The sequence below is a fragment of the Cataglyphis hispanica genome, chromosome 8 (genome assembly GCF_021464435.1).
Source record: "Cataglyphis hispanica isolate Lineage 1 chromosome 8, ULB_Chis1_1.0, whole genome shotgun sequence".
Lineage (NCBI taxonomy): Eukaryota > Metazoa > Arthropoda > Insecta > Hymenoptera > Formicidae > Cataglyphis > Cataglyphis hispanica.
Genome location: NC_065961.1, coordinates 4,274,736 through 4,294,439, shown reverse-complemented (window position 1 = coordinate 4,294,439; position 19,704 = coordinate 4,274,736). Strand labels below are relative to the sequence as shown.

At 38.6% G+C, this 19,704-nt stretch overlaps 2 protein-coding genes across 5 annotated transcripts in view; one reads left to right on the top strand and one right to left on the bottom strand.

Annotated features, from left to right (window-relative positions):
• The window catches only part of LOC126851321 (irregular chiasm C-roughest protein), a 125,027-nt gene that overhangs the window by 2,669 nt on the left and 102,654 nt on the right, over nucleotides 1–19,704 (bottom strand). For 2 of the 3 annotated variants that reach the window (XM_050595159.1, XM_050595161.1), the window contains exons 5-12: nucleotides 13,674–13,874; nucleotides 11,566–11,675; nucleotides 8,043–8,194; nucleotides 7,204–7,514; nucleotides 6,062–6,302; nucleotides 1,690–1,845; nucleotides 1,283–1,533; nucleotides 834–1,066 (exon numbers count right to left, since the gene is read on the bottom strand). In XM_050595159.1, the coding sequence (XP_050451116.1) occupies nucleotides 834–1,066; nucleotides 1,283–1,533; nucleotides 1,690–1,845; nucleotides 6,062–6,302; nucleotides 7,204–7,514; nucleotides 8,043–8,194; nucleotides 11,566–11,675; nucleotides 13,674–13,874 (1,655 nt within the window). The remainder of the gene's footprint in view (nucleotides 1–833; nucleotides 1,067–1,282; nucleotides 1,534–1,689; nucleotides 1,846–6,061; nucleotides 6,303–7,203; nucleotides 7,515–8,042; nucleotides 8,195–11,565; nucleotides 11,676–13,673; nucleotides 13,875–19,704) is intronic. The other variant, XM_050595160.1, reaches the window with a different exon arrangement.
• LOC126851317 (RIMS-binding protein 2) overlaps nucleotides 4,291–19,704 on the top strand; it is a 211,728-nt gene continuing 196,314 nt past the window's right edge. For both annotated transcript variants that reach the window (XM_050595145.1, XM_050595147.1), the window contains exon 1: nucleotides 4,291–5,376. The gene's annotated coding sequence lies outside the window, so the exon portion shown is untranslated. The remainder of the gene's footprint in view (nucleotides 5,377–19,704) is intronic.

Here is a 19,704-nt window from a genome sequence, read left to right as displayed (position 1 = left end):
GATTGTGACTGTTTGCATCTCTGTGATGGAGAAAAATAAACAAGAAAAGAAGGTAAGAGTACATATGAACCGGATGCGGGGGTGCAAGCATAGACTGTGTATCTAAATGCAATATCTCTTTTCGGGATCATCCTCCGCTAGGAGAACATAAAATTTTGAAAAGACCATCGTGAAACAAGAATTCTAAAAATTTCTTGGAAAACAAAATTCGATATACAACGCAAATTTAGAATGGATGAAATTCGAGATCTGTTTTCCGAGGAATTTGTCTTTTCTCCTTCCCTTCTTGTTAGCTGCTTTTTTAATAATCGTCGAGCCCTTCCGTGAAATATTTTTTTAAGAGAGAAAAATATTTTCCTGCCAACGAAACGCAACCGCGCTCCGCGTTCATATCTAATTTAGTTGTTCGCGACGAACGCGCGCATTCCCGGCACGTAGATTCTCACACACATGGGATGACAAGCGGCCCCGCGACGTATACGTACGGAACGTGACGTTCGTAAAGTATCCACGGTCGATCAATGACACGAGCTAATTATAATTAGTCCGAGGCATCCGCGCGAGCTCAATTTAAAGGCTTTCATGACTATGTTGACACTCTGAGAAATTTTGGAAGCGCGAGCGAGACTGTTCCTCGGCTTATAGAAAAGAGCTATTACACTAAAATTACAATGGAACTTTTCTACTTTTGCTATAGATTGTGTTATGTAGTTAAAGTCGATCGTTTTTGATGATAACGATAAAAGAATTAATATTGTTATAATAGTGTAAATAAATGTATTTTCACTTTGCTTGTCTAAAGATATAGAAATGTATTATGTATATAAGCTTACCTGAGGTAAGGATTGCCATATGTCGCTGAAAATCGCGGATCAATTGGCGTTGTTTGCGGAGTCGAAGTGCCAAGATTGGCCGAGCTGAGTCCGATTTTTTTCGATGACAAAATGCCACTCGATGGTATCCTGCTCAAGGATTCTCGCGAGGCGCCTACACTCTGTGTCGTTGGTGGCATATAATCGCGAGTATAGTCAACATATGGCACGTAACCGTTATTGTTACTACCATCCTACAGAAACAAATACCATAAACTTGGTTTTGCTATTAAAATACAATAAATATAACTATTTAATATTTATTTATAATATTTTATAATCGCAAAAAATATTTCTTAAAAATGCAAATTTCACAAAATATTGTGTATTATACTTTATGATATGTTTATATTATGTATAATATAAAAATATCAAAAAATTTTTCAAGGCAGAATATATATTTCACTAACGTTATTCTTCGGCGGGAAGGAGGGCTCGGTGTAATCGGCGCTATAACGATAACCGGATAAAGGATTCGGAACTGGCCCAGCAAGCGCCAAGGCGTTCACTCCTCTGGTACTTCCTTCGCCTTCACTGTCAAGGGCCGTGACACTCTCCGCGTTGCTGACGCTGGATCCTGCTCGGATGTCCGCTTTGACATCCGAGAGATTGCTGCTCCTATCGCTTTCTCTGTATCGATCGGCATTAGAATCGGTTTCCTCTGTACAGAAGAAAAAATATTAACACATAAATGCCCATTTTAAAGACTTTCAGATCTTTTTTATTTTTTTTTTATACATATATATGAAATATTCTTTTTTAAATATTCCGCATATATTTACAAAATTATACATTTGCGTGGGATATAATTACTTACGCATATCAGTTTCTTGATTCTGCGTTGTTCGCGGCCGTGGCTGCTTAATACGATCGCGACATTGTAGAATGAGTATGACTATTATGCCAATCAGGATCAGGCAGACCACCAGCCCAACGATGATCAAGATCAATTGCCAATCGACTGGAATCAACGCTAAGCGTCATGCTTGGTTAAAATCTCGTTCGCCAGATGAAGAGAATGATGGCGCGCTGCTTATTAATGTATCGCATTTCCGTTTAAAAAATTAGCATAAGTGGCAACAACATAAAATTTTAGACATCTTTTACATAACAACAATTGATCCCCGCGTACATATTGTTTGATATTTTTAAAGGAATAATAAAGTATAAAGGATAAATTAATTTTTTTTATGATTATGATCGAAATAAAGTTCACAATTGTGTATTGTAGCTGTTGCCACTTTTTAATTTTAGCTCACTTTTCTAAATTTTCCCTTTCCGGAATATAAAGACGCGTAATGTAACCGGAATTAAACGCGATTCGCCAATAATCGTCCATCAAATAATACATTTGACGTATGTTAATGATGAATCTTGGAGGCAATTATTTGATCGCGAGCAGCGATTAAAGTAGTTTGCGAATCATTAACTGAAGAGTTAGCTACGCAAATGAGCTGATTTAGAATCTCTCTGATCTGATGAAAGTACGAACGACGACAAAGCGTTATGACGCGAACGTATTATTCTTACAAATTGTGATCTTCCGTAAGGGTGTAAAAGCTTCGTTGCAAAAGAATTCAAATTTAAAAAAAAAAAAAAAAAATATCAAATAATGACATTTCAAACAAGCGGTAATAATATAAACTTCTTGAATTCCGAGTCAAGAGTTGTTAAAAATATGTATTTCTCTCAAATATTGCAAGAAACAAATATAAAAACACAATGGCGTATTCAAGATAGAGATTTAAATATCTCGTTTATATTTAGTATTAGATATTTGAATATCTAACGCGAGGTACCTACGTATATTTTCCTTTAGTGTTATCCTCGTGAATATACGTGGATATAAGTGCTCTGGCAGTATTTCAACTTCCTAATCATCCTCAAACTACTACGTACTTTCAATCTGCTTGAAGAAGTAAATCGATTTATAACACGCCGCTGGCTGGCTCCTATACACATCTGCTTCTTGCAAATTTCATATATAATCAAATAGAAGACTGGATATTTATGACTATTATTTTTTTTTTATGATTTTTTAAAGCCATATATGCTTGATGTACATTTGTGCCGGCATATTTATATTGACAATTCCTTCATCTAGTTAAAGTCAATTTTCCTTTAACAGAAATATCGAAGAAAAATTATGAAAATTAAGAGAAAAATTATATTTCTCCTACTTTTTTTTCTCTTATTTAACACATGTAAAAAATATTGTAATGAGAATGTGAGATTGAGCCATTAAAACGAATATCTAACACATACATACCGGAATAATCTCGAATTACAATTCCCTCATATTGTTTGCTATTCTCACAATCGTTAATATCATTTAAGCGTAAAATTAAGACTTTTAATAATATATCGTATTCATTATGCAGTTCTCATTTTAACGATTACTTGATAATAATGCGACCGTAAATTAAATTTGATTAAATTATACATAATGGCAGCAAAATGTCGATAGATATTATTATTTGTACTTTTTATTCTAAAAGTTATATGCCGTTATTATATTAAAGACGACGGTTTGAATCTATGCTTTGCGTCTAATTGCAGCCATGTTCATACACCAATAATAAAAATCTAATTAGACTTTGAATGTTCAATTTGTATCATTGTAATCCAATTATTTCATCGATATCAATAATCTAATTAGTATTTTGATAAGATCCGGCATAAAAGTTAGTCGCGCGCGACTTACTTTCCGTAATCTTCTTCCTCTCTTATGAATTTCCGTCCTATTTTCAGTAACGATTAAACTTCACTAATCACTGGTCACGCCATATACGTTATAAATCAAGCATAGACTAAATGTAGAGTGCATAGAGATGCGATACTCGCGCTTTTTTATTCGCGTAAACTCCTCGTCCAATGAGAAAGCAGGAGGGACTTCGATATATTTATTTACGTTTTCTAAAGTTTCTAACTTTTCATTATTTAAATGCGCGATAGCAATCAATTTTCGGCATTAGAAGGTTTTGACACGACTGAAAATAAAGATGTCAATTTGTCATATTTAATCAGGTGACATTTTTGGACGCTAAAAGATGCGTTTCGGTACGAAAAGGTACTTTTTAGAATTATCCGTGATTACGTCATCGGTTTCACCAATCAGCGGTCAAGCGCCAGGCGCCAAATTGGTGTACAGTTAAATGGCGATTGCAGCGCCTTTTTTCCCGTTCCAGGTAAATCCGTCCGCGAATTAATCCGCACAAACGCGAAACGAGAGTGCTCAAATTCAAAATCCAAGTGCTATGCGATCGTCTCGATCTGTCATTCTCGCGAACGGTGCCTGTGATCGCCAGCTGTTGCCTAGCGTTTCGTTTGCTCCATCTTTTCGGAAATCCGCGAAGTTGGCCGCGCGATTGCCATCTTCACCAATCGCCAGTCAGTTCGCGTTGCACTCTTCTCCCGCTCAGTCGAATCGCGAGCGTTCGAAGGTCAAGGGTTCGAGTCTTTTATCCGATTTCGGGCGAATTTGACGAGCGAGTATCGAGAACGTTGAATTCAAGTACTCGTGATCTCGATCTATTATTTTGATCTCGCGAGCGATGTTCGTAATCCTCAGTAGCTGTCTCGCGTTCCGTTCGTCGATCTTTCCGGAAATCTCGCGAAGTTGGCCGCGCGATTGCGTTGCTATGCCATCTTCCACTAATCGCCGATCAGTTCGCGTCGCACCCTTTTCCTGCTTAGTCGAATCGCGATCGTTTCGGGAAGACGAGATGACTTTATCCGATTCGAAGCGAATTTTGCGCACGAGCGAGTATCGGGAATACGACTCTAACAACGTGCGCGATCGCCCGGTATATTAATCGCAGTTTGAACGACTGCAATTAACTGCAATTAACAATTAACTGTCGAATCGTTTCGCGTCCCGTCGCGAATCGACGCCATGTTCGTCGATAAATATTCGTTATCGCGTCTCGCGCATATTTCGCGGCGCGAATGTCATCATCCAGCATTCAAAATATCCGAGGAATATGGGAATTATCAAAGGGCGGCGAAGCATCGCCTCGATGGATTAATCGAGACGCGATATTCCCGCTCGTTTCCGATTTTCGAGTAACGGTCGCGTCCTCCCTCCCCTCTCCCTCCCCCTCACCGTCAAGAGTCGCGTCGCGAGCTTCTCGGAATTCTCGTCGTCGCGTCACTTCTCGGAATTCTCGTCGTCGCGCCACTGCTCGGAATTTTCTCGAATCGCGTCGTATCTCCGAATTTTGCGCCGCGCGAGAAAATATCTTCGGCGCGATAAAGCAGAGTGTCGAAATGAATGCGCTTATCGATCGCGAATGATTCTCGCGTCGATTAACGGGCTCGATCGCGATCATTCGCGCGTTGCGATGTTATTCGCAAACGATGTCTCTGTATAGTGTGTATATGTGAATAGTGATTAGTGATCGATATTCAGAGGTGCATCGTGACCGGAGGGATATCGAGATATTGCCATTGGATTATTGGAGAGACTACGATTGTTACTCGTTACCACGATGCTCGAATAACGGTGAGTCCATATATTTGTACGTGAAAAGTTTGCAATGCATAGATAATAGATATATTTAACCTATGTAATACTTTTCGAAGATTAAAATAATTCGTCTTCTTCACAAAAATATCGATATATGTATAAGTGATTTTGATTAATTTCTAAGCAATTAAAAAAGAAGAGATTTTTGTTAGAAAAGACTTTGTAAAAAAAGATGCAAATAGATAACGAATCGCAATTTTTTACTATAATTTTAAATGACTAAAAACTAAAATTTAGAATTTTATGTTCTTATATCGTGAAATAATTTGATTGGAAAAATCTAAGATTTAATTTAATATTGACATTTCGAATAAATCGCAAAATATATCAAATCGATTAATTATTAATAAATAATTAATTACTATTAGTTCAATATTAAATGCTTATTATATGTATAATTACTTTAAATAAAGATAGAGAAAATATTTCGAGTATAATATTACATTGTTAAATATATCGAATAAAAATTGTCGAGTGAAAAATCCTTGCAGAAAAAAAATTAATTTTAATATTTTCGGCTAAAAATATCGCTTCCTTCGCAAAACGAATTCATTATTCGACAATATATCTCTGCAAAATTCTCAAATTCTTATTAGAAAAGATAAGAAGACGCGAGCGCGAAAAAGAGAAGGGGATAATATACGATGGCTGTCAAACTTACTGTGCGCTGTCAGCTTGATAATGACGGAATCCGTGCCGAAGCTGTTTGTGACCGTGCAGTTGTAATCCCCGAAGTACGTCGATATGGGATCCAGCAGGGTGACAGTGCTGACTATCCTCTCGCCCGTGTATTCCTCTTGCACGTAGAATGGCGTATTGTTCGACGTGAAATTAAGCTCGCGACCGGCGAAACTCCACACCACCGATTCCGCTTTTGGCACTGATATCGCGGTGCACTTAACCTGGCAGGCACAAATCGCGAAAAATGGCGGTGAAGTAAAAAAAAAAAAATATTGCGGTTAAGCGCGATTTTGTCCGCCCCTCCCTTTTCATCTCCCCTTCCCCCTCGGATGATAACCCGCAATACTCTCCTAAAAGTGTTTTGGGGCAAAGAGAAAAATACGGCAATGACATCATCGCGAACCATGTGTTAGGATACATATATAGGACATTGATGATCGTGAATGTATAGCTTATACTTTTTTTTTTCTTTTTTTTTAATAGTGATTGAAATCGATATAATTTTAATATAAAAATTCACGATAAAAAAATATTATATTAATTAAGGAGATATTAATTATTGACATTTAGTTAGAAGATGGCTCACTGTGAAATATTTTCCTGATTCTAAAATGATAAAAGGTCGCTTATAATTAAAACATTGATATACTTTTAATATAAGTCGATAAAAAAATATTACATTCATTATAAGTAGATATTAATTTATTGACACTTATTGACATTTAATTGGAAGATCGATGACTATGGGATGTTTTCTTGGTTTCAAAGTAAAAAAATGCCACCCTTTTGTCCGCTTTATAAATTCTCGAGCGTGTTCTCACGCCGCGCGGATAAAGTTAAGTTATCCAAAATAAATTACAGTCTGACAATGATCGCTTCCTGATAATTCAAAAGATCTTTCCAACAGCACGTAGGGATGGGAAAAGGGGGAAGGCAGAGAGGATTTCCGCGCAATAATAATATGTGATACGCGCGCGCGCGCGCGAGTGCGGTAGCACTCAAGAAAATTACGCTGGTATCTCTTCATCGCTATCAATAATACTTAACCGACCGACCGGAAGGAAGGAAGGAAGGAGGGGGCGAACGTGTCTCTCGTCGAAAAATATTATTATAGTTACGCACCTTGACCACTCCCTCGTCGGGGACGTACTGGATCCTCTGCGACACGATGCTCGGCGGGGCGCGAATATAGATGTTGGCGTAGCCTGTCAATTCCGGGAAGCCGGGCACCCGAGCCTTGCAATAGTAACGTCCGGCGGTGTCGGGGCCTACGAAGACGCTTATGTTGGGACTGGTGGCGACCGTTCGCTCCGAGTCCTCGTGATACCAGAGGATCTCCGGCGTCGGATTCCCGTCTACGTCGCACTGCAGGATCTCGGTGGCGCCGTAATGCGTTTCCACGGATACGGGCGGGTGCCGAAACTGCGGACCGTCTGAGGAAGGAAAAATTCAATTTTAACCCCCGGGTCAGTTCCGCGGAAATGAACTCGCGGAAAAATGTTACTTTCTCTCTCGCTTCTCTCCTTCTTTTCTTTTATATAAGCCTCCTATTACATAAGCCGTCTATTCTAGTATACGGTTTATTTCGAGAGACAGCGCGTTTCCGTTCTATTTTATATATCATTACGCGATTGCTCCTTTAATATATCGGCGGCTCGCACAATTGCTTTACAATAATACGACAATTTTTTTTCTTTTTTTTTCAGCTTCGAGCAGCGCGAGTATGCATTTTATTTTATATCCTTACGCGATTGTATCTTTAATCCGATGATTTTATTTCCGAGACGAAATTAATGTTGGTATCCTTATGCGGATCACGAAAATTATGAGAAATGAAAAGAGAGTAAAGGAAAATTTATGTCGAGATCTTACGCTTGACATTTTCCTCCGAGAGAATATCTTCGTTTGCTATGCGAGCTGATTATATTTTATACGGAAAATTAAATTTTCCTCACACTTACATCTTATATCTAAGGTTTGGCTCTCCTCGCTTTTACCAACGTCGTTAGAAACCTCGCACTTTACGGTCGCGTCGTGCATGTCGCGAGTAGCGTTGTGAATGACCATCTCCGTCGTGTAATCGCCAATCACCTTTTTCTTGTTGATAAACCATCTGAAAAAGAAAGATGTTGATGGAGACGCCGCTTGTGGAAAAGAAGCGTACAATACAAGTTATAAAAGCGGAATTATTTACATAATAATATCCGGACCCCGGATGTAATAAACAGGTGACCCGAAATCTCGCGGCTTATCAGGCACATCACATTTTTCATAAATTTTCTCGCCTTTTTTCCCCTCCACAATTCCATCCACATATTTCTCGCGCCGCCTTTTACCATTATCTCGCTTTTCGGATCAATACGACTTTTTTAATAGTCGTGCGATGCAGCCAAACGATTATTTTTGCGACTCGATGCCAGAGAGCAAACGCGTCTCTAATCCTGTCGTCTACAAAAATTTCGCAAATTGGTATAGCAAAGTTTATATTTTTTTTTTTTTTTTGGACTAGTTTGATTTTTTCTTAATAAATATTTAATCCAACATTTTTTCTCGCGTCTCGTCTTTCAACATGTATATATCTCGGTAATGAGATATCTCAGCTTGAGATCCTCCGAAAATTAATTTAAAATTAAAAATAAAGTTCCAGCGTTATTTATTTCTCAAATTTAATTTTAATTTTATTTTTTATTTCTACTATATATGTATACTCTCTCACTATTGTCAAAAATAATTATATGTCTCGACATATATACATAAAGTCGACTTCGCTCCAGGAATAAACTCCTATAAATTTTGTAATGTCGGTTTGAAGACATTCTGTGCGCGTGCTTTATGACGTTTCTTTATCGTGAAGTGCTCTCCGCCACTTGGCTTCTGCCAGCCAAGGCGTCCTCTCGAAGGATTCGTGCGATTTATCTCGAGCATCGTTTGGCCGCAACAATCGACGAAAAGAGCCTCGGTGTCGTCGTTTCGAATGGTAATAAACGGGCGAGGGCAGGCTGCGCTTTTCACAGCGGCCTTCGCGTACAATCAGCGGAAAGAAGAGGGAGAAAGAGAGATAGAGAGTGTGAGAGAGAGAAAGGAAAGAGGGAGAGGAACTGAATCGAACGACTTACCGAGCTCGTGTGTCTCTCGGGGGGAGAGAGAGAGAGATAATAGTGTGCAACATCGCTATCGTCCTCTCTTTCGCCCCCTTTGCGTCGCGATCGATTTTATCGGGGCCGTCCGATAGACAATTTACCTCGCAAAGATGTCGGCAAAAGCGCGGTGTCTACGTATATTCGCGCGAGTACCTCGCCATAACGACTTGATAAACATTGAGGGTGTCTCTTTAGGTCATCCCGGTAGAGGTCAATTCTTCCGTATACGCGTCTACAAGGTGCTCGAAAAACACGTGATACAATATTGTAAGAGAATATTCTACGCACGTAACGTGACAGTTATATAAATCTCGAAGTCTATCTATTCCAGAAATATGTATATTTATTTTGGATTGTTTCTTTTTTTTTTTTTTTTTGTATTTCGTCTTCTGCGCAATCTTCGCGTTAATTTATTCATCGAAGCGATATTGATTTTGCGAAAGTACATATAGCGCAAAATTAATTGACCCAATCCCGAGTTAAGTCTTCCCCTATCTCGCGCCTTTTTCTTTGTTTCCTCGAGAATTATACAGTCGTTCGTTGTAACAAGATCATCGAGAAACTGATACGATCCATAGAGGATAATGATTTTGTCTTTGTTATTCAACGCCGCGCGAAGGCAACGAGAGTCACGTCGTCGATCTCTCCCGTTCCTGCCTCAGTTTTCACTTGCGTTCGTATCTCTTTTATGGGCCGTGGCGCGACGACGACCGGCGTAAAAAGCTGCAAAAAAGCTGCGAAAGCTATAAAAGCTGTTAAAGTGACTGGCAACTAACGTTTGTTATCCTCCTACAGTGTGGTCCTCTGACTGCTCTTTATTCGTTTCACCGTCTATCCTATTATCTGTGAATCGCTATAAGCTGGTCAAGAATTTCTTTTTTTTTTTTTCCATCAAGCCTCAACACACATCGCTTACGCTCGAAAGAAACCTGTGACGACTCAAAGAAGAAAAAAATCGATTTCGAGCTTTTGTATCCATGTAAAAACGTTTTATATTCGGTTTATATTCGGAAAAAGAAAGTCGCATTTTTAAACTCACTCTCTCTCTCTCTCTCTCTCTCTCTCTCTCTTTGCGGTAAATTAAAATATTTCTCTTCTGTTGCTAATTATATCAAGCCAAGTTGCGAAATTCACTCAGTGAAATATGGTAATGTAATAGAACCGTGTTACGTCGATATTATGTATCGAGCGTTCGCAAAGAGCGAAATTAACGTCGAGTCGATTTAATCCAAGTGACGATCCGATAATCGCGTATAAATTAATACGGTCCTTTTTTTCCCTTCCTCTCCCTCCCCACTCCTCCGACGGGGATGTTGCGTAACGAATAATTTAAAAGCAATCAAAGCGTAGTGAGAGAGACCCCGCAAACGCGCCCCGCTCGTTAACACGTGCGCGCGCAACGCCGTCCTGAATTTGACATTGTCCTCTTTGTAGAGAGGCGGATATCGATCATCCGCCTTCTCTTTGTCACTCGCAGCCAGTGTACACGAACAACGCGACTCACGTTTCGCTTACGCGGTATCGCCGACGGCATCGCTCACCTGTAGCGACGCGATACGACGAGAGAAACTATCGATATTTTGGAAACTTTAAGTAGCTTAAAGCTTTACGGAGAATGGATCGTCTTAAAGCGGGGGAAGGCGGAGAGGAAGGGACAAGTGATGCGCGAGAGCCGGATCACTCTGCAATTCTATTTTATATTATATGCATATACAAAAAGAGGAATAGGATTTTTCTCTCGACTTATATATTGTTATCGCTTTTTCTTTTCAGGCAATTTTTCTTTTATTGGAAAATTTGTTCGTGGGATGTTTTGGAATTCGAAAAATTAAAATATGAAGCTATCGTCTTTTCGAGGCAGTTTTCGATATCATGTAAAAGATAATTCGATTATATGTCAATATTCGCGAGCTGGCCGATATCAGCTGTCAATTTTCTTCTTATCGATATCTTGTATTAATTACGAGCTACATAAGAGTAGCTGTATTAAGTGATTATTTTGAAACCCAAGCTCAATTATATCGATCTTATCAAACTAGCGAGCGACCTAATTCAGGATATATTTTGCTGGTTGCCGTAAATCATAAAGTTTACTTTATTTTCAAGAAATAATTATTAGTCTCGTAATTTAAGCTAGCTTCGTACACTCTTTCGCATCACAATGCAAATTTATGATCTTTCCCAAAGTATTTATGTATCTTTATCATAATATCATTTTCTCGAGAATATTCCCTCGCGATCCGCAATTGAGAGTATATATATTCTCTATTTTCTATTTCTCCCTACTTCTCTATTTGATATTAATAAAACAAGCATTGTAGAGATATATTTTCTTTTCGCTCACCTGTATTCCACGTCAGGTGGATTGGCCTCGGCGAAACATTTGAACTTAAGCTCGGAGCCTTCGACGATGCGATCGATCTTCGAGAGGGACACCTTCGGTGCGTAACGTACCTGAAAACAAACAAAACGCGTAAATCGAGACACGGGTCCACAATTTTTCTCCCCCGTTTCCTAAACACAGGAATCGAATATATCGGCCTGTCCGATATTATCGTCGTGCCTCTCATCCCCAACGTGCGTAGCCTGGAATAATAATGATGCATATCCATTACCGCACGCGCGTTCGAAATTTTCGAAACGTTCGTTATATATTTCATCGAGGGAAGTAGGAAATATATCCCGTAATATATCGTTCAAACCCGATACAGTTTTTCGGAATGAAATTTTAGCCGTTCAATTTTAAGTATTCGTCTGAAACCTTTTTCGAAACTTTATCATATTTGTCATGCGCCATTTAAAATTCGGTCACTCCTCTTTAGATATCACGTGGCAAATGTCTCATGTGTGATATTTTTCTTCATAGATAAAATTTTTTGCTAAATGAATTTTTTGCGATATAAAAGTGTCGAAGAATTATTAATATTTTTTGTATAAATGCTTGAAGACGAAATCTTTCTTACGAGTCAACGTTCAAGATTGCAATTTATAAGAATTTAGTCTTTAATATATTTCGAGCGAATATGACTGAAATTTAATTTAACGATTTATATACACATAAAGATATTTAATTTTGATATGAAAAATCAATATTATATTAAGAAATTAATATTACATTATTGCGACGTATCAGAAGGTATTTGATTAAATTTTGCTCCGAGCAAAAATCGAATTACATTAGATAATCCATGAGAAAGGGAGAGGAAATTATTTTTTAATGACAAATACCTCAAAAGAAATCGATTCTAAATTGCCGAAAGAGAATTTGCTATCAAAATGCAATAAAAACGAGACTATCCTCTCATATCGAGTTTAAAATCGTTTTATCAACGCGCGTACGCGGGTAATAAAGAAAAAGCATGTCGAGAGGAAATACGAGAGAGTTCGCTCCAACTCACTTGCGTAAGAATCGCTTTCAATTAGGGCGACATAAACGTCGAACTTATATTAACAGTCGTGAAAAGAGAGCGTTGGCAATATATACGTATACATATGTGTGTGTGTGTGTGTGTGTGTGTGTGTGTGTGTGGTGCGTGTGTGCGGTGTGTGTGTGGTGGTGGTGTGGTAGGTATGTATATATATATATATATATATATATATATATATATATATATATATATGTATACATACATCCGACTCGCTGTAAAAGAGTTGAGTAATAACTCGTGAAAATTTTCTGCAGAGACCCCCGGTGGCCACGGCATGGCGCCGGTTCATAATATCGCGCCGTTCTCGTCTCTTCGTCGTCGTCGCAAATTCGAATGTTCTACCGGGGCAAAAATCTCCGCGAGTTCGCTTCGTTGCCCTTTCCATGAAACTATTTGTTCTCTTTGCCACTTCGGATAATGGAGTCTACGTCTCTCTGAAGAAAAGAGGGCGGAAGTAGTACCCGAAGAGAGAGAGAGAGAGAGAGGGAGAGAGCGAGAGAGAGCAAAGTAACTCGCGCGCTCGCAGAAAGTTGCGCCAGCGGATGGCGATTACCGCGCGCTAACCGCTTCTCAAGACACGACGTTAATTATTATACGTCGCCTCGTTACCCTCGTTACCCTCCCCGCTCACTCCTCCGCCCCGTCCCGACCGCGCTTTCGCGCGACTCGCGTTAATTTCTTCCTCCGGTCAGCGAGTAAAAAGAGCGCGAGCGCGCAAAAGGCAGTGATTTTATTTCCCTTTAAGCGAGATTTCTATCTTCTCTCTTCTCTCTCTCTCTCTCTATCTTTCTTTTCCTCTCCCGCTTTCATTTTCTTTTATTCTTCTCTGATTTCTCGCTGACGATGCGCGGACTTTATTTCAGAATATTATTCGGCAATATTTTTTTTCCGAGAGAAAGAGAGAGAGAGAGAGAGAGAGAGAAGCGCGCGTAACTGTCTCAAGTTTAAGGAAGTCTTATCAAAATTATGTAAATTTGAGACCTCGTGTTTGTCGAGACTCGGGTCTTAATTACCGGTAACGTACCTCGACGCGTAGTTTGGCGCTTTGCGGCGAACGATCCGCCGCATTTTGACTTTGGCACGTGAAAGTCGTGTTGTCGTGATCCTTTCGGGGCATCACTCTTAAGGTAGATTTCACCGTGTAGAGCGGACCGCTATCGAAAGGTTCCTTTGAGGTTTTGATGCCGCGATGTAACACGTTGCCCAGTCCATCGATCCACGTGATCTGCAAGAAACGTTACAGTTAAAAATAGCGTAGCTCGAGAAAACACCCGCGCGAGGGAATTGACCCGTGACCGGAATTCTTATGCTTTTATTACCATAATGGTACCTGTGGGTCCTAAAAAACTTTAAGCTTTTTTTTTTTTTCGAAGAAAATTGTTTCAACAAACACGCTCAGGCATCCTATTCTGGCATCACGCTAGTTTAATTGACGACGTTTTAATTAATTGACGATACGCCTCGAGTATCTTTTCGAAATAATATATCGGATTTTGTTTCTCGAAATGTTAATCGGAGCGAGAAAATCGAGGAAATGTCAAAAATAGTTTCTACAACCTTATGCAATTATCCTATTACAATCGTGGATTCTATTCACGGGTAAAAATCAATAGTCTCTAAGTTGTTGGGAGTGATGCGTAGGTTCAATTAATAATGTTAGCTGCAAACGAATTTCCGTGCATAATGATTGGCTAACATGATTGTTGTATCGAGGCCTGTGTTCAAACACAGTCGTGCAGGACGTGCGCTCGCGTATATGCATGCGTGTCGCGGAAATCAAGCTTATCGGCACTAATTAGACACCTCATGCGAGAGTTCCCGCTGTTTGTTATCGATATGAGATCTCCGGCCTGCAAGTGCCGCAGCGTCCTTCCGCGTTCAGCGCGCGTTAGGGATCACTGGAATAATCGTATTTCCACACAAACGCCACCATACTGATTAGAATTGACGATGTCATGCCGTATCACGATTTATGCACTCGTCGCACATTTTTATAGTATATTAACAATTTGTCAATTTCACCCGCGAACAGATATCTCTCTCTCTACAATTTTTTACACTTCTCGACGTACTTCCTGATTATTCTGATAACCCTCTGCTTTTCTGTATTTAATAATCAGTAGATTAGTAATCAGTAACGTGCAATTTTTCGCGCGTATTTATACTTAAATAAAAAATCATAAAATATATTAATATTTGCACATCCTCGTATCATTTTTTTCCGTTGCATATGATATATGAAAAATGAGGAAAAAAAATTTTTAATGGACATATCTGGAGTAGAATATCCATAATAATGTAACCGACGTTACGTAATCCATTTTAAATACTTTTTTTTTTCAAAATAACATTCTGCATGATAAATTATAAACTTTCGAGCATATATTTTGAAATGCAATTGCTTCCACATGCACAAGCAGAGGATGTGATGTTATAATCAGAGTCGCCAGTTTGCACGATGACGCAATGCTAAAGTTATCATATCTCAAACTTGAGAGAAGAGTATAATGTATGTAATATTATGCATTCCCATAAATATGAAGGCAACTTGAATCCGTATTAGAGATACCGGAAATCGCAACAATTTGCCTTCTCTCTCGCAATCAACGCATCGAATATGCTTTCTGTTGACGTCCTTTTGCGCGGGCTTCGTAACCGCTTTTCTAACTGCGCGGCCTCCGCAGGAAATCGATCTCGTCCGTTCTAATTAGGAGTTTTGCGGTCCCGCGGTGCAGTACCATTTACTATTGTGTCACGAGTGCGAATGAAATTACCGGCGCCAAGTGCATTCGCCTAAGGGAACGAAAAACAAAGATCGGTGCGCACGGTTATTTTTACGCCTTCTCTTATATAATCCCTCTCTCGTATAAGGTACGCACAATATACATTTTCTCATAAAACCCACGCAGCTAATTTTCGCGAGAAACGTATTATTTTTTTAACGGTGGAATTCATAATTTCCGAAAAAAAAAAAAGAAAAAAGAAAGAAAACTTTTCAAATTGAAATAAAAACGACTCGTGCGCGCGATGTGTGATGAAAAGTCATATTAACGGCTGAAACAATAATCACTTTTTTCCCGCGAAAAGAGATATCATTCATCCCAAAATCATGATTGTTGCCGGGCGCTTAACCCAGTTTTTTTTTCCCCCCAAATCTTTTATATTTCAATAAACATGGTTATAGAGCTAATCTTTATCGAACGTTCGCATTATCCTTTCCGCTCGCTTAATACGATATTCATTTTTTTTTCTACCGTTTGCGCCGACATTAAAGCGTGCATTCCGCATTTTCTAGTCCGGGGAGCGCGGCGGGAATACACGCGGCTAGAGATACCCCCCGGGCTAGAGATTTCGAAGCGCTCGCGCGCGCGTTCAGTTTTATTACGAGGCGTATTGAGAATCGTATCAGTATATCCCGTAGCGGTTTTCTCCGGTAAGATGAATAGATTCACAACTAATAATTTCCCGTGGGGGTATCCGCGCGTTCTCCTCTTCCTCCCCCTCCCCTCCCTTCTTACCCCCTCGCCCGTGCGGACTATTCGCTCGATGGACAATAGCTCTGAAAGTGGAGTTACGGGATGTAGAATAAGCGACGCGACGAGGCGGAGAGAAAACGTTAGAGTAATGGTAGAAGTAAGAGAGAGAGAGAGAGAGAGAGAGAGAGAGAGAGAGAGAAGAGAGAGGTGAAGAAAAGCGGGGGCAGGGAATTGCGCGAGTAAATGCCCTATCCCGTTGTTGGAGCTGTTTAATTACTAGTTATCAGTTGAAAGGCAAACGGAGAGACGGAGGGAGGAAAGAAGAAGAGAGGAGCGAAATCGGATTATGGCAAGAGCAGCCTCTGCAGCGAGGCATCCGACTGTGGTGACTCTGAATTTCTCGCGGAATTACACCCCCTTCGTCCCTCTCGCTCTCTCGCGCGTTTTCTCCCCCTGCCACCCCCCCCCTTCCATCCCTCATCCTTTTCTTCCGATTGCGATTCGCCTAATGAAGGCCGATAAGGCTTGCGATAGATTCAGCAATATCGGCGACTTTAGATAGAGCGAGCGTCTGCGATAGAACGAGATGGCTTGTACATTAAGTCGTAAAATCGAGAGATCTGCATTTATTAAACGTTTCCTTCGATTTTATCTCGCCGACAGATTCCCCGAGATTTTTTCAGGACGAATTAATCGGGATAATTACGGTGGATCGTTCACGCGAGACAGAATATATATATATATATATATATATACATGTTTTATATGTTTGCCGCATACTTTTGTTTCACGACTCGTTACTTATAAATAGTATATAAGGGAGCAATAATAAGATAATATAAAAGTATTATTAAAATTCCGTCTTGTGAAAACTTTGCGGTATCTCGGAACGGGAATTTCCGCGGCAATACGACAGAAAGTCGTCCTGGAACTTTGGAGTCGTTGGAAAGACGAAGGGGCCAAGAGGAAAGAGAGAAAGAAAGAGAGAGAGAGAGAGAGAGAGAGAGAAATGTCATTAGAGTGAAAGTGTACGGGGTACAATAATTTAAACAATTGCGTGAGAATCGCGGCAAATAGACGTCACGTGTTTGAGAACAATTATTAGACGCGCTGCTTAATATTAATTTTAGAATTATACGCGACCAAGACAACTTCGTAGTTGCCCGACTTTGTGGAAATTATTTCGGAAAATCCTGCTGTTTTATTCATTCCCGTCGTAAACTTTTCGATACGCGAGGCGCAGCCAGCGGAATTCGAATAAAGGAACAAGCGAATTCTAAGGGCGCAGTCTACCGAATATTTAATTAACCCCTCTCGATACCGCTTTCTTTTCGCATGAAAAAGAAAAACAAAAAAACGATATGATACAATTATTTATATTTTCATTTCTATTAAAATGATATTCGATACACTTTAGTCTTTGTTACTCCAATTTAATTTGCTTTTTCACAATCTAATTTAATTTATTATACAAATTATCACGCTTTAAACATATTGAACAACTGTTGAGATATATAATCGGAGATTTATTTTTTTATCTTTATTCCGAGGTATATACATATACATATAATGAACGCTTTGGAAAATGGAATTTTTATAAATACATTTTCTGCAAAAGGCGCGTGGATTTCGATAACACGGCGCTCATTTATTTTATCGCGAGCATTAAAAATGTCAAACGACCAGAAAAATGTCCAACGGCAAACGAAAGCGTATAAAAAATCAAATATAAATATGCATTGCACCGTTTGGATATAACTGGATTGTTCGTCGTCTATCGCCTACGGCGACTCATAAACCGATAACAGATTTCGAATCGACACATCACAAACTCGTCACCGAATAGTTTCGTTTCACTCGCGACGGACATTTATTGTTGAAAGTTTTAGCTTTTGCAACAAATTTCTATTAAAAAATAGGACTCTAAATATGTAGAAAATATATTATGTACATATATATATCTCTTGCGATTATTATATAATGTTTTACGATAATTTTTAGACATTTTACTTTTCTTATACTTGTTGTATATGGTAAGCAGAAAAAAAGGAGCGGTTTAACAATGAAACCACACGAACTTTATGTACGATATCGCGTGATTAGCGCACCACTCTCCTTTTCTCTTGCACTAACGTTTTCACCGATCCAACAATGTACTGAAATTTTTCGAGTAGCTTTTTCTCCGTTTTTCCACTGTGCGAGCGGATAACGTCGAGTCACGTCAATGATCGATTATGAAAGTATCCTTTTGTTTTATTGAACATTGCTGAACGCAATAATTACGTAATTCGGGGAAAATACTATTATCGAAAAATGAATTCAAAGCTTCAAACGCGAAAATTGTAATATAAACTAAAAGTTGTAACATAAGCTGTAATCTAAGGTTACAATTGAAATGCAAATGAATAATTTAATATAATGTTCACAATTTATACGATTACAATGTTGTCATCAAATTGAATTGATATTAAAGCTTTAAAAATTGATATTAATTATTTATCGTTTCACAGAAAGTAATTATGTTTATAAAATCATTGTCCATAGAAAGATCTAAATTTTAGTATTTCTTCGTTAATGCATTATAATATCTATGGATATTGCAATGCAGCCATTAACGCATCTTATGGAGATTTTTATAAAAATCACTGAAATAATTTGATGAGAATACTGTGTATTAATGAGACTATCCGAATGGTTGAAATTCGAATATTGTGCACGATCCATTTTAATAATAATGTATGTAATGCCAGAGAGAATATCGATTTAATTAATAGATACGCAAATGCGATTTTGCGATAATGAATAATGCGAAAATTAAGCTCTTATGAAATATGATATTTTTTGCACGATTGACATTTCAAACTGTAAATTAAATTTTTCGGAAAAATATAATTTGTGTACGTGTGTGTGTGCGTGTGTGCGTGTGTGCGTGCGTGCGTGCGTGCGTGTGTATATATCTATATATATATATATATATATATATGTGTATATATATATATATATATATATGTGTATATTCGTTTCGTGTATATACAATATATATACACGAAACGAATTCTATCAGAAACATATTACATTACTTTTTTAATTATATTGTAGCATTGTTAATATTTCGTCAAAATTAAAGAACCGTTGCAAAAAAATTGTGCGATTTCTGTTTTCGCGGTTCGATATTCTATCGGATTAGATAATCGATTGATTGCAGGGCTTTCTATGATTTAATGTATTCTTTTGTCGCAAAAAGGTATTTAAAATGGATATTTTTTCGTATTTAAATATTCTGTTGATCGTTACTCACGCGTCGATTCTTCGGTCGCGCCATTAATCATGGATTTGCATAATTTTAATTAAAAAGCATGCGTTTGCGAGCGATCGAGAAACAAATTTCATTAAATTCTTCGGCAGTTGCTGATTAACTAGCTGCTCGCATTAAGTTGGATTTACATTAGCGACAATGACAGGGATTTATATTTATCGAGGAGTAAAAATCGCGCTTTCGACAGATTGTCGTTCTTGAAATATTTGTATACCCCCGAAAAGTATTAAACATATGTTTATTTTCACCTAATGAAATGCCCG